This window comes from Mytilus trossulus, chromosome 1 (assembly GCF_036588685.1).
Source record: "Mytilus trossulus isolate FHL-02 chromosome 1, PNRI_Mtr1.1.1.hap1, whole genome shotgun sequence".
NCBI lineage: Eukaryota > Metazoa > Mollusca > Bivalvia > Mytilida > Mytilidae > Mytilus > Mytilus trossulus.
Window position 1 is genome coordinate 67,494,661 of NC_086373.1, and position 18,990 is coordinate 67,513,650.

The following is an 18,990-nucleotide window of genomic DNA, read 5'->3' on the forward strand; positions in this document are numbered from 1 at the left end:
ATGTATCACCATCATTGCTGGTGATCCGATGGATTAATCTGTTGTAGAGTTGTCACTGACTCCGACGTATTTATAGGTAGCACTACAGTCTAACAATGATTTTTTGCAGATATTTTTTATCACATAATTTGGAAGTAAGTATTATTCTGCACATTTTGTAAGAATCCCAAGGTCATTATCATATCATAACAGGGAGTAAATTGATAATGAAATTATGTAAATAAAAGCACATGGTAATTAATCTAAATATATAGGCATTTGGGAGGGGCTAGTACCAGTGTCCTGCTGTTAATCCCTGACCACAAGATAAATATTGTAGTCTTATCTCATTGTTTTGCAACAAAAAAATATTCATATAACATGGAAGTGAACAGAGAAAAAGAAAAAATCTAAAGAGGAAAAATCTACCAAAAATGAAAAATTCTATGGAAAAGAGTGGGAAAGTATTTTTCAAATCTCTGACTGCCTGTATAAATTTCTTCTCTCTGGTCTTCTTCATGTACAGTTTAATGCATTTTAACCAATTTTCAGATTAAGTGTTATTTTTCAGTTCCATTAAATTAAAAAACCATGTGGATAAGTGTATTTTCAAAAAGAGGGTTGTCTTGATCTTTTTATGAACATGTTTTTTTGATACACACTTTTAATGTTCTAGCTAATTTCAGACATAGTCTATTTCTTTTTTAAAATTCAAATGAAAATTATTCTTTATACAAAGAGAATAAGGATGTTAAGCTTTAATAATAGCTGGTCAATCATGTTATTCTCTTATCGTAGACTGTCTGGAAAGAGGCGGAGCCGTTTGTCTCTATTAATTACTACATCACAGATGTTGGTCAAATCTGTGACGTCAAACTCCCGCCAAATGCCAAGTTAGTGTTGGACAGTTCACATATAATGCAAAATTTACAGCATTATAGCATCAAAGACACAAAGTATGTGGTTCTATTGATAAAGTAATGGTACAAGAACACTCCTGGGGTGTTCCCAGTGGAATGTTTGTATTTATATTGACTTCAATAGGGGTTCTAAGGGTGGAATTCAGTGTTTAGGTCATTTCTCAGAACATTTTTTCATGAGAATTGTAAGGAAAAAATGGAAATAGAAACTTTATGGATACCCCCTTTGGCTTGACTTTGATATATATTATTAAAGGGTGTATTTTCTACAATACCGTGTCCTAGTTTTTGGATAATTTGTTTCTAAATGAATTTATAGGTCTCCAAAGATGAAAGGATAAATGAGGTTTGGCACCCAGCAGTTACATCAATATATATTCTTACTGGAGGCATATATAAAAAATCTAAGACACAGTTTTTGAGATTGTATATGGTTGATTAAAGAGATGAAAACAAATTTTACTACGATTTGACACGAATGAGCCATTTTCATGCAAGTTGGAAGACCACTTTTTTGGCAATTAATGAGCTATATTTTGAGATTAATCAAACCAAACATGAATTTATATATAGATTAAGAAAGAGTTATATTTCAGCTTTGAACTGAGTTAAAGATTTTAAAAATCCATTGAGTAGTTTTGGAGAAATTAATCTTTACAGACTGTTGATTGGAGTCAAAAAATTCTGACTGTAGTGCTACCTTAAACAAGTCTACATTGAAAACTACGCTCAGACCTATGATTGCGTTGGATAAAAACAGCAATTTTTATGCGTGTGCATGTAAAACAAATTTCGTTGTAGAAGGGTCTAAAGACAGCACAAACAACATTTTCCAAAAGACAAAAAAAGTGAAAAAGTATATTTAAACATAACGCATTTGACTATTAGGTCGAACAACTGATGTTCTTAAACCCTGCCGACTGCCATTGGCGATTGCCAAATAAAATTGATCACAAGATGTAACAAAATGGATCTTAATATAAATTTAATACCAAACAGAAAAAAAAATAACTTGTGGTCACGATGTTATGCCACAAACAATAATAATACTCTATTTTGTCCCCCCTTATTCACCTTTGGCTATGTATGAAATACATTTTCATGTTCCTTTTTAGGGTAGGTTTCTGTTCTTTGTTTGTTGATTTTTGTATTTTCAGAGCAGCTAAAAAACTGCACAAAAATTCAAAATTACTTTTAGTGTTATAATACTTATACCCATCAACAGCAAAGACTAGAAGCATTATAAACTAGTTAGTTTTCTCGTTTGAATTGTTTTACATTGTCTTATCGGGGCCTTTTATAGCTGACTATGCGATATGGGCTTTGTTCATTGTTGAAAGCCGTACAGTGACCTATAGTTGTTAATGTTTGTGTCATTTTGGTCTTTTGTGGATAGTTGTCTCATTGGCAATCATACCTCATCTTCTTTTTTATATTGTATACACACTTTGGCAAAACCATGACATTTTATATCCCTGAAAATACAATTTTTCCTGGGTTCACTTAATTTAGTATCCACGATAAAATAAATGAATCTAAAGGTATTTTGTTCAGAATTTGTTTTAATGATTATGCGATATATTGGCAAAAAAAACCGTTGTGATTATGTGATTCCTTAGACACACCCATGGCCATGATGGGCCTCATTTGTGGTTGGTATGGTATGGTCAGTTGTACAATATATTTGGTGATTCCTATAATCTTTTTCATACTTTTATTATTCTGCTGTTTTCTTGCAATTAAGTCTAATACTTTGCCCAATTTACATTAACCAGGATTGAATACCATGACATTGAGGTTATGTAAAATAGATAACTGATGCAACATAAACCATTATAAATTGACAAATCAACTTCTACAGAAGTGTTAATACAGCTTTTTTTATCAGGTGACATAATAATGGATGTTAAATACATTATTATTACCAGGTTAGATTAAATGTTGCCTAGGTATCACAAAGATGATGATGAAAATTTGAAACAACAGCAGATGACAGGTAACAGCCTGATACCATGTGATGTCAACACCTTTTGTTCCAGGTCAGCTATAAAGGAAAAAGATGAAATTTTACACAAAAAAAATTCATTTACAATTTTATTACATACACTGAACACATAATACAAAAATGTATAAAAAAATGAGATTATGCGTATTTGTTCTTGATATAAATTGTTTCCGGTTGTATATGGCTATCAATCAGTTCATCTTCTACTCCCTGAATGACCCAATTATGTTGAACAATCTCCAATGCCTCCCATTCAGCTTTAAATGCTTTATTGGGGTCAGGTGGTGTCATCATTCCTGCTCCAGACATTTGTTCCTGCATGGCCTTAGTCTGGTCTGCAGCTGTAATATACAAAATTCAAATTCACAATTTACGGAGTAGCAATATTAACATTCACAAGTAAATATTTTACAATCACCACAGGTATTTGAAAAGTACTTAAATAAAAAAACCTTTTTTATAGATAAACAGATAAATTAAAAAGAAATACATTGATTTTTTCCCCAAAGTACCCACTTACATTAAACTTCCAACAAATGTTGTATTCTGTTATATTTGTTATACATTCTTTTGATGAGTTTGACCTTTTGATTTTGCCATTTGATTGTGGACTTCTTTATTGATTTTTCATTGGAGTTCAGTATTTTTGTGATTTTACTTTTGAATGAAGGGGGTCTTATTGGGGGTTCTGATCCAGGATCGCCCTTACTGTTTTGTCAGATTCCTGTATCTCGCTTACACTATGTACGTAAGCAATTCTCATTTTTTGTCATTTCCCGGGTCCCACTAAACCTCATTTCCCGTTTTCACGACACAATAATTTAACTTTCAAGTTTCACGCTTACAAAAAATCGGCAATCCCACGTCACACTTAGACCCCAATGAGACCCACAATGAAGTGTTTGACATTTTGATTTCTGATCAAAATATTTGTGGCACTTTACACTAGAAAATGTCATCAGAGTTGCTGAAAGACCTATGTATCATAGCAAACACCAATAACACCTTTTGGTGGTGAACTTGACAGAGGAGGAATGTACAAATTAGGTAACAGGTACTATTGGTATTGATATCAGATTCCACTTAGAGCTTTTTAATTATTGATAATATTAATTATGTGGAAAACAAAAGGGTCTGGAATGGTTTAATTCTTATAGAAGAAGAAGATGCTTTATTACAATAAAATGGGCTCACAAGGAGCATAATATAATATCATTATAATATTATTATTTTACAAATATAATAAACAATACAGTATACATAGTTACAAACACAAATAAGAAACAACAGTTTTCATATATTATTATGTTATGTACATGTATATATAGGAGTATGCATAAAACCTTGGTATCAGACACACCTCTAGAAAGTTACAGAAAAGAATACTTTGAGAAGGCTGAATATATCTAGCTGAACTGCAGGAGACACCAAGGGACGGTGCTATATGGCATGATGGGTGCATATTAAAATGTTTATTGGGACATTAATGATATGGTAAGATATTGTAAGAAGTTGCACATAACTGGTATGTCATTCTCGTGCCTGGTGCAGAGGAGTCAGTACTATTTAAAGTGACACAACTGCAAGAGGCACCAAGGGACAATGCTTATTGACATGCCAAAGTGTACATATTACGAAAAAGATAAAATATTACCAGTTTAATCAAAAATATCACAAACAGAAAGGTAATAGAACTTATAAATCAACACCATTGTCTTATAAAGTTATATGTCAAGTTGAATTCATTGACTTGTCCCTTTTACGTCATACCAGCTTACAAATTGTACCTAGTTCAATATTCAAGTATAGATACAATAACATGCTGAAATTCTTATCAGCTATTATTTGAGTCGGGGGTAAATACCTGGATATTTTGACTGAAAAAGTTGTCTCACTTATAAGCATAATAACTACACATTTTAAAACTATAGATATTGCACCTATACATTTAATATATGTTGACTTACCATTATCTTGTCCAAGTATAAGTGTGTACATACTTCTGATACCAAAGACATTGAGGAAATACCAGGATACAGAACTGACCCTATTAAAATAAATAAAATTCAAGTATCTGCAAGTTTTTATCTCCTTCATTATTATGTCAACTATTGTATTCTTAATATATTTTTTTTAAAGAGATCAAAATTCTTTAGAATACAGTAGGTACATGTATATCCAAAAGCGGACACATTCTTTCTATAATACAGTGAAGATATCTTTAGAGAGAAAATTGACATAAGAACACTATTACAGCAGCGCGAGTATATACCTCACAATTGATAGGTTAATTGGACATGATTCATAGTTCAATCACAACTGTACAATATATGTCATTTGGAGATATGCAGAGTTATTCAAAGTGGTTTGCTGTATGAATGACTTTTTGAAAGTTTCTTTCAAACATTTCCAAATCCATTTGAAAGAAAAAACCCTGAATTAAGTTAATTTCACTCTGTACTGTGACCCTTTCTTGTTGTATTCCATGCATCATAAGACAGTCAGAAATAAACAAAAAACATGAGGGAAAAGCACAGGAAGAAATAAAATGTGTTCTATAAACAAGTCATAATTTTACAGAAGGGAGATAATCTTCCTGTCAATTAAATGAAATACAACCAAACTTAGAGCGTCAGATCTGGTTTCATGTTAAATTGGATAAAAAAGAAAAAACTTTTTTCTGAGTAATAAACATATATCTATGGTGTTTTTTAGACACCATTCTTTTTCTTATATTTGGTGCTCCAATAAAATATTTTGGAAACATGCCTAGAATTTAATGCTAGTAAACACAAAGATTAAAGTTGAGAAATTGTCTTGTTTATGTTCAGTGAAGTGTGTTTCCTTTTATGCATCAAATGGTACAATTTAAATTGTTGTACATGTACTTGAAAAGTCGATGCCAAGTATTTCTTGATATTTTAAAGATTAAATTTTAAAAAAAGGTATAAAAAACAAGAATGTGTATGCCCCACTCCCATTATCATTTTTTTTATGTTCACTGGCCACCATAAAATTTGAGTCAAAACTCTAATTATGCAATAAAATTAGAAATATCATATCATAGGGAACATGTGTACTAAATTTCAAGTTGATTGGACTTGAACTTCATCAAAAACTACCTTGACCTAAAATGGTAAAAACTTTAACATGAAGTTGGACAGATGGACAAATGGAGGAATTGAGGTACAGAATGAATATTGCATATTTCTGATAAGTCATGGATGGACAAGCAATAAATTTAACCACTTTGATTCAGATGTCTGATGGAAAAACATAATGACATTGGTGTGGCATAAAAATATCAATAAAGAAAAGACTAAGGTGGTTATACCCCTTTTCAAAAAAGATAAGGGGAGATAATCTTGTTAAACAAAAAATGCAGTGCTTTTGTATCTTCCTGAACACAAACCATGCTTGAACATGATCATGCAAGGGTCTACACAAATACAATCTTAAGGTTGTAACAGTGATGGAATGGACAGAGGAACAAATGTTCTACTATAATGGCGCCATTCTTTTATTGGAGAGATTGATTAATACGTAAAAATAGCATACTAACCAAGATGCATCTAAGGAATTCAACTCTATTCCTCTCTGTAACATTGGTTTAAATCGAAGAGTTAAAGGAAATGGTACCTTTGCTGAAATAAAAATATAAAACTTACATTAATTAGCACATACACATTTTAAAATAAATTTGAAATTTTATATTATTTTTTTTATAAAAGGTATATTTGTAAAAATTATTTTACTGCCTTTTATCAACAATGATTATTTTGATGTTGATGATTTTAGTATGTTTGATCAATTACATGAGCAGCAGGACAGGTGTCATGTGATGCAGGATCTGTGACCCTTTCAAAGCACTTAAGATCACCTTTAGTAGGGTTAATGTGGTTCAGTCTTTACTTTTTTTTTCTATGTTATGGTTTGTAGAATGTTTGTCTTTTTTGTTTTTTTTGCCACAACATTGTTAGTTTCTGAAAGACTTGTATACAATATATATGAGTTTAATCATACCTTTGATAGTTCCACCTCTCTTAAGGTGGTACCCAACACTTTCACTAAAATCAATTTGGCTCGTTTAATTTTCATAAAATTTTGTCAAAAGTATTTATGTTGACCCATGTTGACACTTTAACAAAAATATAAAAATTTAAAAATTTTTGAACCAACCATTTTGTCAGAAAAATTACACTGGTTATATTACAAGTTGACAAACACCAATTTTGATCATTGAGAAGCTTAATATTTCTTTTACAACACAATGTAATTAAAATGTTTAGCTGATTTTACAGAGTTATCTCCCCGTAGTGTTAGGTACCACCTTAAATGTAAGATATTGATTAAAATATTAAAGGTGTAACAAATTTATGATGTTGGACATTATCTACAATTAGTTTAGGACTTACTTACCTAAAGATGTTTTTTTATTTGGACTTATATCTTTTTGACATATACATGTACCACACATCTATCATTCACCACTCTATTTTTAAATATAGATTATCTGATTTTTACAATCATTACAATGCATGTGCTAAAGAAAAGAGTGAGACAAAAACAAATTAGCAAAGAACCATTGAACCAGTACTTATAAATTATATTTCCTTTTTAAATTACATACTTGTAAGAAAACCAGAGAAAGCCCAGTTGATCCATCCACCAATAACAATCATAGGTAAAACGTTGGTGACATTTCCCTTCAACATGTCTGTCATCATACTGGGATCTGTTGAAAAACAAAATACATCTGTCATGATCATATCAAATAATAAATGTATGAGAAAACAGCTACTTTATATGAAGCATTCTTCTTCATTGTGAATAATGTGGATTCATTAATATTTTTGGAGTGTTTATTTTCATAATTTTAGTGGATGAAGTTAAACTATGAATTTATTTGGTTAACTAAATACTAAATATATCCTCAGTAAAAGGAATGCAGTGATTCCATAAACTGTACTTAAGCAAAGAACTGTGCTTGAATTGAATTTACAGGGACAATACTTCATTGGACCATTCATTCACAAGGTCTGTCTCACATGTGGCAATGTCCAGTGATAAATTATTTAGTCCAGCAATATCAATTACTTGACCAAATCCTATGACCATGGTACATGTAGATGTAAGAATTTTGTAATACTCATAATGTAAGAGACAGCTAAAACACTGACTGGAACAGTAATGTTTAAAGCTTGAACAAATACTGAACAAAATCACCAGAGGTCCAAAAAAACTTTTAGAACCTCTACTGGACACCACAGTTGGCACCTGTATCAAGTGATGAAAAATTAATATTACAAAACAAAATGTGAAAGATATTTTTCTTATCTCTGCTTCATGATAGCTTTTAGAACATTTAAAGTACTACTTTTATATATGTCACATGTATACAAATGATATATATATTTCTCTAATTCTATGGAAATTTATCCCTTTTCGAACCCATTATATAAAAAAATTTAATCAACGTGTGGTTGCTGGTGATCTCAGAAGATCATTGGATGATTTTAAGGGTCATGACCTTTTTGGCTGACTGGATGAACCAAAATATGATAACAGGTGTTAATGAAATTGACAACTTCGTGCAATGTGAAAGGCACTCAAAGGGGATTTTCGGTAAACAAAAAAAGAAAATGTCTTTTTAATCATTAGAGAAACAGATTCTTACATAGTTACTCGTGGATTATCGGATTTATCCAATCTCGATAGTTAAATTATAAATTTTAAAGTACTCGCAGAGGCGGCTCGAACTTTAAAATTGATAATTTAACTATCTCGATTGGATAAATCCGATAATCCACTGGTATCAATGTAAGAATCTATATTTGTCCTTTGGTTTAAAGGTCATGAAACATTATTATTATAGAACTAAATGTAAAAGATTTTTCTTGTTATCTCCCCTTCAGTATTACTTTCAAAACAGAACACATCATATAAATGATGCCAGCTTAAAAAAGTATGTCAAGTAATATCAACTATTTTGTTAAAAACAAAATGTCTGTTAAGTGTATAAACATTTTCCAATATGTATGTATAGATTCCTACACTGCAACAAGTGTATTACGATATTTCTCCACTGCAGACAGTTAAATTTTATTATTTAAAGCCTGCGCCTTCCAAGCTTTTTAAATAATTAAAATGTAACTGTCTAGAGGGGAGAAACATGGTAATACACTTGAGTTAATAAAGTATTGGAATCTGTTTCTCTAATGATTTTTATCAAAGATTTTCAGAATCTTGTGAGACGTCACAAACACGATAAAAATCATTTAAAAAAATTATTGTTAATCTTAGGATATACCTGTCATTGGATTTTTAGTTGCTGTTTCTCTTTTTTCTCTTTTAAAATATCCCTCCTTAGAATCATTAAAAAAGTTCTTTCTCATCAAGAAACTCTGAAATACAAATAATATCATTGTTTTTTTCTTCATTATTATGATTTAATACAATAAACACAAACTTATATATTCATAATTTTACAAAGATGGACATAAAAAACAGATAGAACATGTAGAACATGACCAAATGAATTTTTCTTCTCACATAATGTATGTGTATTTCTGATTATTTGGAAGGGGGAGTATAAAATGTAGAATATAGATTGTTATGGATTGCATCATGCATGTATATCACATCCAGAAACAGCACTTATACAGACAGTGTCTTTACTTTATTATTAGTCCAGTCAAACTAAGATTTAACCTCAAACTAATTGCAACAGAAAATGTTTTAGTTCTTATCTATAGTATTATGCCCTTTAAATACAGAAAAAAAGTCCCATAAAATCTAACTTGAGGAAAACTCAAAATCAGCATTTTAAATTTCCAAATTAACATTGGCAGGGGAGATAACTCTTGCAAAAATTAGTCTTTTTTGGTCAGTTTTTGGTTGTTTTTCTTGAAATTTATGTATAGTATGATACTTTGATGGGGTTATAAGTTTGTATTTGACTAAATTATATAATCTTCAGCTCATGAAATGTACAAAACAGAAGTGTTATGGGTAGTTTTATTTTTTTCGTACATTTTTCATTGAAGAAATTGCAAATTTGAAGCTTTGTAACCATTTAAAAAAAAACAATGTGAAAATTTGGTATTGTTTATATCTGTATATTATATTTTTTCAGCAACTTACTTATCTTAAGAAACTTAAGACTACAAAAAGAAGAATACATGCTTAATTATTTTTATTAAATTTGAGATTCTTTACCTTGAGATGTTGAAAAATTCATAAAATGGTCAACTAATAAATTACGAAATCTAGATTATAGCTTGATAAAATAAATGAAAACACCTTTAGAGTTGTTTGTTATGCTCTAAAGACCGTTTAAAAATCAAGAATCAATACATTCTGATGAATAGAAGCGGCAAAGTTAAAATTTTGTATCAATTTTTATAGATATTTCTGCCTTTTTTGCTAGAGTTATTTCCCTTTTCAATGCAAATCTCCATAGGAATTTTAAATGGTGATATTTTTACTTTACCTCAAGTTAGATTTTATGGGACTTTTTTCTGTGTATATTTGGGGTATAATGCTAAAGATTAAAACTTAAAAATCTTCTGTTGCAATTACTTTCAGGTTAGGGTCAAATTTATGCTAGATTGACTGGACTATATGAAGTGACTTCTTTGAATGCTAGAGATTGGCTAAATATGAAGCAAAAGTAAATGACTTGTACTGCGTAATGCGTAATGGTTATATGCACTTTGAACATTCAACTTATCTGTTACTTGTATTTTGTACATGTTTAATTAATGTAAATCAATTATAATAAATATAAATTTCATAAAAGTCTGGCAAGAATTGTAGGTGTAATACCACCAAATCATGGTACGTTACATCTGGTTGCATAAGAAAGTAGGCCTGAAAAAATATTCCCTTGAATTTGACAGATGTAGAAAATTAACCCTGCATTTCAATGCACTTAAATTTTTCTGAGTCGTAAATATGTATGTTGGATGTCTGAAAGCATCATTCTTTTTTTATTTGATGGTCTTATAAAATATTTTGGAACGTTAAGGTTACATAGTTACCAAAGCAGGTAACCAGTGTTAACATTGGGTTGCTTACTTCCGGTGGTGGTTACTTTCTTATATGCAATGAAATGTAGTGTGAAATTTTCACTGTATCACTGGATAGGATCAAACTTTATACCTGTATATGCAAAGTATTTCTTTGGTTGAAATAAAGGTAAATACTGTACAATTTTTTTCAAAGTGCCAATTTAACAAAGACTTATAGGGAAAAATCAATGGTGGTACAAAATGTATTACACCTGTATTCTTTATGTAATGGGGATACTTTTCACTGCAGGTAGATAAAACAATATACTTCTTTGCGCTTCAGCTACATGTACATGTATATATATAGTCTTTTAAATAAAGATTGGTCATTGATTTACTTTATGTGCTTTCTTTTATAATTTAAAATGTTCCTCTGCTTATGAGAAGAGTAACATAACTTTGGTTTCACATACATGACGATGATGTACATTTTTCATCTGTAGAATTTTTTTTATTTTCACTTACTTTTTGAGGGATGTATTTTCCATTTTCTCTCAAAAGTCTGCTTCTTATTAAAGCATGGCTGAAAATTAAAAGAAAAAAGAGTTATATAAATAAAAATCTTACAAAAGGGTATAAGAACCATTTTATCAACTTCAAATTCCAATGTAAAGATGAATAACACAAACCATATACATGTATGACCTTCAGCATATCAAAATAAAGAAGTGGGGTATGAAATCTATAGATGACTCGAAGTTCAGTACCAGAGGGTACACTTATCGAATTTCTGGCATGTACATGTATATACATGTCCATTAGGCTTTTACTGTTAACTTCAAAATGACAGAAAGGATATTAGTCAATTCAAAGGTGTTGTTTACAATTACCTTTTTATAAGTTACTGTCAGGAAAATTGAGTGACGACCTGGTTAAAAATATATACTGTAAATCTACAACACATGCATGAGAAAACAGTGGCTTCTGTTATACCACTGTACTAGGTTAGGGGAGGGTTGGGATCCTGCTAATATGTTTAACTCCGTTACATTATTTATGTTAGTGCCTGTCCCATGTCAAGAGCCTGTAATTCAGTGGTTGTGCATGTTGTTTGTTTATGTATTACATAATACATATTTGTTTTTCATTCATTTAAAAAAAAAATAAGGTCCTTAGTTTTCTCGTTTGAATTGTTTTACGTCATTGTCTTATCGGGGACTTTTATAGCTGACTATGCAGTATGGGCTTTGCTCATTGTTGAAGGCCGTACAGTAACCTATAGTTGTTAATGTCTGTGTCATTTTGTTCTCTTGTGGCAGACATGGGGTAATTGAAATATGTAATTGTAATTGACTGTAATTAATTACAATTTATCATGTAATTGAATGTAATGTGTAATTGAGCATTTTTTCAATTACATGTAATTGAATGTAATTAATTACATAGCCAAAATTGCCTGTAATTGACAATTACTTTTCAATTACAAGTCAATTACATTTGAAATTTTGGATCAAAAGATTAAATCTTGTGTTTTCTCAAAAAATTATTAAAAGCAATAATCTCAACAAATGTTGTAAGCTGACAAAGAAAAGCCTTCACAGTATACTTTCTGTATTAACACAACCATGGTAGATTCTTCATTTTGTAATGAATGATAAAAAAAATGTAGACACATGCCATAATTTTAAAAGAAACCACTAGGAAGTCACTGTCTTGACCTTAATTAGTAGATTTAGATAGATATTTTAAGACATTGATTTAACATAATTAACTTTATTCAAGGACTTAAATAACCAATAAATATAACCTCTGGCTATTTGTTTTATTACAAACTATATAATGACTGTTTTTATAACAGTTATGTTCAACAGATATAAGGCTAATTAGAGAGAGATAAATATACCCCTAGGGCCTATAGGTACATGTTTAAATTCTTGAAGGGATAATGCATATAACAAAATCTCACTTGCAAAATTTGTTCACTATATATATGAATGTTGAAAGAAAACATTTTATCAGATTTAACCAGATGCTCCGCAGGGCGTAGCTTTATACGACCGCAGAGGTTGAACCCTGAACGGTTGGGGCAAGTATGGACACAACATTCAAGCTGGATTCCGCTCTAAATTTGGATTGTGATTAAATAGTTGACACAGCATAGGTTTCTGACACAGAATGAATGTATTCAAATGAACTTAAAATTTTTGTTTTCTCTTAGAGCAATTCACTATGCTGTTGAATATTAATCCTCTCAAAAAAATGTTTGAAGAAATTTTCTTTTTATTTATGAAATTTCAAATGAGAAAAATTGAACCCAATTTTTTAATCACATCCCCCTTTCCCTTATTCCAAAACTAATTTCAATTAAAAATATTCTAATGGAGTTTGCAACAATTACTACTCATTTAAATACATCATAAAATATTAAGATGTAAAAAAACTGCTTCTTATCACTGAATGGTAAAGATTATTTGAATTTATCAGTTGGTAGTAAAAAGTGAATATACATTGTATATTGTATATAACAAAGATTTAAGTTAATTCTGGACAAAGAAAGATAACTCCAATTAAAAAAAAATTTGCAGATATTTCTTGCTTACTATACTGGACAAAGAAAGATAACTCTTAATTAAAAAAAAATTTGCTATTTCACAATATTGTGAAATTAGATATTTCTTGCCATTGCACAATACTGTGCAATTGAAAAGACTTGCTATTACACAATACTTAATATAATAATTTTAGATCCTGATTTGGACCAACTTGAAAACTGGGCCCATAATCAAAAATCTAAGTACATGTTTAGATTCAGCATATCAAAGAGGCCCAAGAATTTAATTTTTGTTAAAATCAAACTTAGTTTAATTTTGGACCCTTTGCACTTTAATTTAGACCAATTTTAAAACTGGACCAAAAATTAAGCATCTACATACACAGTTAGATTTGGCATATCAAAGAACCCCAATTATTCAATTTTTGATGAAATCAAACAATGTTTAATTTTGGACCTCGATTTGGACCAACTTGAAAACTGGGCCAATAATCAAAAATCTAAGTACATTTTTAGATTCAGCATATCAAAGAACCCCAAGGTTTCAATTTTTGTTAAAATCAAACTAAGTTTAATTTTGGACCCTTTGGACCTTAATGTAGACCAATTTGAAAACGGGACCAAAAATTAAGAATCTACATACACAGTTAGATTCGGCATATTAAAGAACCCCAATTATTCAATTTTGATGAAATCAAACAAAGTATAATTTTGGACCCTTTGGGCCCCTTTTTCCTTAACTGTTGGGACCAAAACTCCAAAAATCAATACCAACCTTCCTTTTATAGTCATAAACCTTGTGTTTAAATTTCATAGATTTCTATTTACTTATACTAATGTTATGGTGCAAAAACCAAGAAAAATGCTTATTTGGGTCCCTTTTTGGCCCCTTTTTCCTAAACTGTTGGGACCTAAACTCCCAAAATCAATACCAACCTTCCTTTTGTGGTCATAAACATTGTGTTTAAATTTCATTGATTTCTATTTACTTAAACTAAAGTTATTGTGCGAAAACCAAGAATAATGCTTATTTGAGCCCTTTTTTGGCCCCTAATTCCTAAACTGTTGAAACCAAAACTCCCAAAATCAATACCAACCTTTCTTTTGTGGTCATAAACCTTGTGTCAAAATTTCATAGATTTCTATTAACTTAAACTAAAGTTATAGTGCGAAAACCAAAAAAATGCTTATTTGGGCCCTTTTTGGCCCCTAATTCCTAAAATGTTGGGACCAAAACCCCCAAAATCAATACCAACCTTCCTTTTGTGGTCATAAACCTTGTGATAAAATTTAATAGATTTATATTCACTTTTACTAAAGTTAGAGTGCGAAAACTAAAAGTATTCGGACGACGACGACGACGACGCCAACGTGATAGCAATATACGACGAAAATTTTTTCAAAATTTGCAGTCGTATAAAAATGAGCTCCAAGAGTGTACTGGAACATTTTACTGTTCCTGATGACTTCCAAAATGGAAATACTTTCAAAGGAAAATGTATGCATTGTGGCACCCTCATTAGTGGAAGTTATAAAGTTACATCCAACTTTGTTACACATATGAAGGTAATACTATATAAGAATTTTAAAAATTAATAAATTCATAATGCTTCTTTTTCATTTCTAACCAGATTTCATTTATCTTATATCCTCTAATAGCTTACATTTAAATTTGGAAAATATTTTGTTTATTAAATTAATTAGTTGTGATTAAAACTAAAGTTTATTTTTGTTTTAAGTAGTCAGATTTCTAAATCACTTATTTAAGATAAATAATTTGAATAAGCTGGGATAAAAATGAAAATCATTTCAAAAAATAAAAAATAGTGCTCTTTTTTTGTATCATTTAATAGGTAAATTAAAACAATTTAATATTTTCAAGATATTAAATAAGGCCTTTTGTAATTTTCAGAGAAAACACAGAGATTTGTACATTCTGCATTCTGAGAATAAAGAAATTCAACCAACATTGACACAATGCATAAAAAAAAGTGTAAAATATTCACCGTCTGATCCAAAACAGTTAGAAATGACAAATGCTCTTATAATGTTCATAGCTGGGGATCTTTTACCACTCTCTATTGTCGAAAGTGAAGAATTTAAAAACTTGATGGAAAAAGCTGACACTAAGTATCAAGTGCCTAGCAGAAAGCATTTATCTTCGAAACTTCTACATGAAAAATCGGTTGAAATAAAAAATAACCTTGTAAATACTCTTAAAAGAGCTGAAAGTGTGTGTTTAACCATTGATCTCTGGTCTAGTAGACAAATGAGAGGATTTTTGGGAATCACAGGCCACTTTATTTTGGACTGGGCTATGAAGTCTGTCATGATATGCTGTAAACGATTCAAAGGTAGACACACAGCAGAATCCATCAGGAGTGAATATGAAGAAGTTGTTACTTCATTTGAAATAGGTTTTAAAATTGCTGCAATAGTCAGTGACAATGCTAGTAATATGGTCAAAGCATTTTCAATTCCTGGCTTTGATGACTTTAAGGTAGATCATGAGAGTTCTGATGAGGAAATTGATGATGTAGACAAAGAAATTGAAGATGACCAGTCTGATGATTTACATTTATCCGACTGCAAAGGTGCAGACTGGCTGATGGAACATTTGAAAAGCTGATGATGGTCAAATGTAATGGGAAAATGCTTAAATAAGTTATATGACACAATACAAAAATGTATATACTAGTTGAACACTGTCTAATTGTTATAACTATAGAGCAATGTATAATACTTATGTACATATCATAGAATAAATGCATGTTTTCAATGTTTTATCTTAATTTTCCTTTCAAATGTAATTGAAGTAATTAATTACATTTGCCAAGTAATTGGAATGTAATTAATTACATTGGTAAAAAAAGTCAAATGTAATGTGTAATTTAATTGAAGATTTTGTAATTGTAATTGAATGTAATTAATTACTTTCAAATGTAATTGACCCCATGTCTGTGACTTGTGGACAGTTGTCTCCTTGGCAATCATACCACATCTTCTTTTCTATATATAAACATTATAAAGTCACTAAATTACAGGCATGTTTACTTTCGTTACAGTATGTATTTGGTCACAATACAAAAAAATATTAGGGTAAATATATTTTTCAAGCTATTGTCAAATAAAGGGTACCAGCGCTGCAGACTGTTCATGCTGTTTGCAAATTATGTAAAAAATATATATACAGTAGTACATGTACATTTACATGCAGAGTGAATAATTCTTTTCAGGTTGTGATTATACTATTCATGATCAGTTTCAACTGGTGGTACATTTGTAACAACTTCCAATCATTTAGGATTTAATAAATTTGCACCTATATCAATGTATATACTTCATGATCTCATCAGGTACATTTAACACCTGTCTTGTCCGATACTGCTCTGACATCCAATGGCTGTTTTGCCATACAACATCAGTGTTCAAGCTAGGCCGTTTTCAGAGGGCGTGGCGCCCTGTGCCCTTTTAACAGTTTGCAGGGCGCCCTGCCTTTTTGAAGATCGATTGCATATTAAATTCTTGTGCATATTGATATGATATGCTAATTACTAAATTTTACCTGGGGAAAAGTTTATGACTTTGTTTACGACCCCAAGCTAATCAATGGTTACAACTGGTGTCATAATCTGTTGTTATAGGTAATCCGTTGTTATAGGTAATCCGTTTATCGGATGGGTCATTAATGATCATCAACATTAATTTATTCCAATAGAATCGGTCAGTCAGCAATTATCTTTGATGAAATGTGCACACAACAACTTGGGCACAATTTGCGATGTGTACTGTAGTTTCATGGAGGAAACGTAATGCACAGGCACTACTGTGCGTAATGACAGAAAGTTGGAAAACCATAATAAACTCGTTGAAGACATTGTTTTACTTGTTTTCCATAAAATAAACAGAAAATTCAGACGTATTTGTCATTGACTGCCTTCATTTTTGGATACGAAAATAACAAAATCGGCCGCCATATTGTGATCATATTTACATCATATTTACGTACTGTTTATAATCCTCCAAAGAAGGAGCACACCTTTTTCTGTATTCTTTATTTTTGATACAATTTTTCACTGTTGCTTTATATCCTAAAATTGTAAATTTACTGAGCACAGCTGTTTTGTGCTGTATTGCCATTAAGCACAGCAGGGGTAGAAAGGTGAAACTGGTAAAATGTGGCAGACCATAGAAACAGTATGAAACAGGTCACCTTTCAAAACAAACTCCATATAAAGTTCAACTGTGCCAAGCAATGATAAAAAAACTTGTGTGACAAGCTGCTTGACAAGTTTTTCAGCCTTAAAAGTAGAAAGATAGAGTTCTACATGTATATGGGCTAATGATGTTGTTCTTGTATAACCTGTGATTCAACAAATAAACACAAATATTTGATTAACATCTTTTATTAAAATATGCCCTTTTCGTATTATCACTTTAAATGCCCTTTTTCAGGATTGGCACCCTGCCCTTTTGAAAACCTAGCTGGAACACTGAACATTGTACAAGCTAGAGTTGTGTGAAGTCAGAGCTTGTCCCATACATAAATTTGGACTCTTGCCCTTTGAAAATGGACGCACCACTTAGTTGCATCTACAACTGACTGACAGACTTGGACCAATTTTCGACCAAATAAATCAGGCCTTAATTTGTTCATTTTTCATTTACACAAATTTATGTACATGTATCTTCATTTATGTAGGTTTCATCTACCTGCCACTCTTTATTTCTATTATTTGGTAAGCTTTCATAGCGACTCCTGAAACTAGGAAGTTGGACATCCATTTTGAACATGCAAATATCAACCTTTTGATATATGAGACCAGCTTTCCATTGCCCTGTCTTCTCTGGCAAAACAGCCTTTGGATGACCACACCAGGATTTAGTGTTTGAGTTGTCCAAATAATTATGACATCTGAAATGGCTATTTTAATTTTAAACACCAGTCCAAATGATTTTTTTCTTTGATGAAACTAGTGTTAGCCCCTGGCACTCTTAAAAATAAGTAAAATTTTGTGAGGACATTTTGACACCAAAGTAAAGTCTAAATGTCTAAAAATTAAATGTCTATAATTTTACATTTGTGTTGATAAAACATAGTTTAACCCCCCCCCCCCCCCCAAATCCCACCTGAGATGCGTGGTATATATTTTACATATTTTGTAAATATCGTAATTTGTATATAAATTAAAATTTTGATGCAATAGAATTTATTTTTTTAGGGCCATCATTTAATGCATAAACAAACTACCTATCCGTCACTTGCTGGAGTTCTGTCTTCTTCTCTGATGTCAGCAATATAGTTACATAATGACGAATGATTCCTGTAAAAAATGTGATCACCACTATAGGTAAAAATACCCAAAATCTAATGTCTGGATCAAGCAATAATTCGGCCATGGTTGTTAATTTTCGATATTCTCGGGGTTGATGAAGAATCTAGAGAAGAAATGAAGAGAAGGTGAAAAATTGTGTCGTATGATTCCGATCATGTACCTTTAATCAGTGACGTATGCAGTTCAA

General features: G+C 30.9%; 2 protein-coding genes across 2 annotated transcripts; one reads left to right on the forward strand and one right to left on the reverse strand.

Annotated features, from left to right (window-relative positions):
* Positions 1-2,980: 2,980 nt before the first annotated feature.
* On the reverse strand, positions 2,981-18,933 carry LOC134683080 (ER membrane protein complex subunit 3-like). The gene is made up of 7 exons (XM_063542143.1): positions 18,719-18,933; positions 11,442-11,499; positions 9,215-9,308; positions 7,535-7,639; positions 6,467-6,548; positions 4,872-4,951; positions 2,981-3,245 (listed from the first exon to the last, which is right to left on the reverse strand). The coding sequence occupies exons 1-7, from the start codon at positions 18,865-18,867 to the stop codon at positions 3,043-3,045; spliced, it is 771 nt and encodes a 256-aa protein (XP_063398213.1). The 5' UTR covers positions 18,868-18,933; the 3' UTR covers positions 2,981-3,042.
* LOC134690809 (E3 SUMO-protein ligase ZBED1-like) lies at positions 14,890-16,096 on the forward strand. The gene is made up of 2 exons (XM_063550884.1): positions 14,890-15,033; positions 15,380-16,096. Exons 1-2 carry the CDS (start codon positions 14,890-14,892, stop codon positions 16,094-16,096), a joined length of 861 nt encoding a protein of 286 aa, XP_063406954.1.
* Positions 18,934-18,990: the final 57 nt, after the last annotated feature.

What these genes read in the sequence shown, in the direction of transcription:
- LOC134690809 (XM_063550884.1), top strand. Translation starts at nt 14,890, where the DNA reads ATGAGCTCCAAGAGTGTACTGGAACATTTTACTGTTCCTGATGACTTC. An exon ending in ACTTTGTTACACATATGAAG is followed by an intron (nt 15,034 to 15,379) that starts GTAATACTATAT and finishes TGTAATTTTCAG; the next exon opens with AGAAAACACAGAGATTTGTA.
- LOC134683080 (XM_063542143.1), bottom strand. Translation starts at nt 18,867, where the DNA reads ATGGCCGAATTATTGCTTGATCCAGACATTAGATTTTGGGTATTTTTA. An exon ending in TTTCTCTGGTTTTCTTACAA is followed by an intron (nt 6,549 to 7,534) that starts GTATGTAATTTA and finishes TTTTTATTTCAG; the next exon opens with CAAAGGTACCATTTCCTTTA. An exon ending in TATACTTGGACAAGATAATG is followed by an intron (nt 3,246 to 4,871) that starts GTAAGTCAACAT and finishes TGTATATTACAG; the next exon opens with CTGCAGACCAGACTAAGGCC.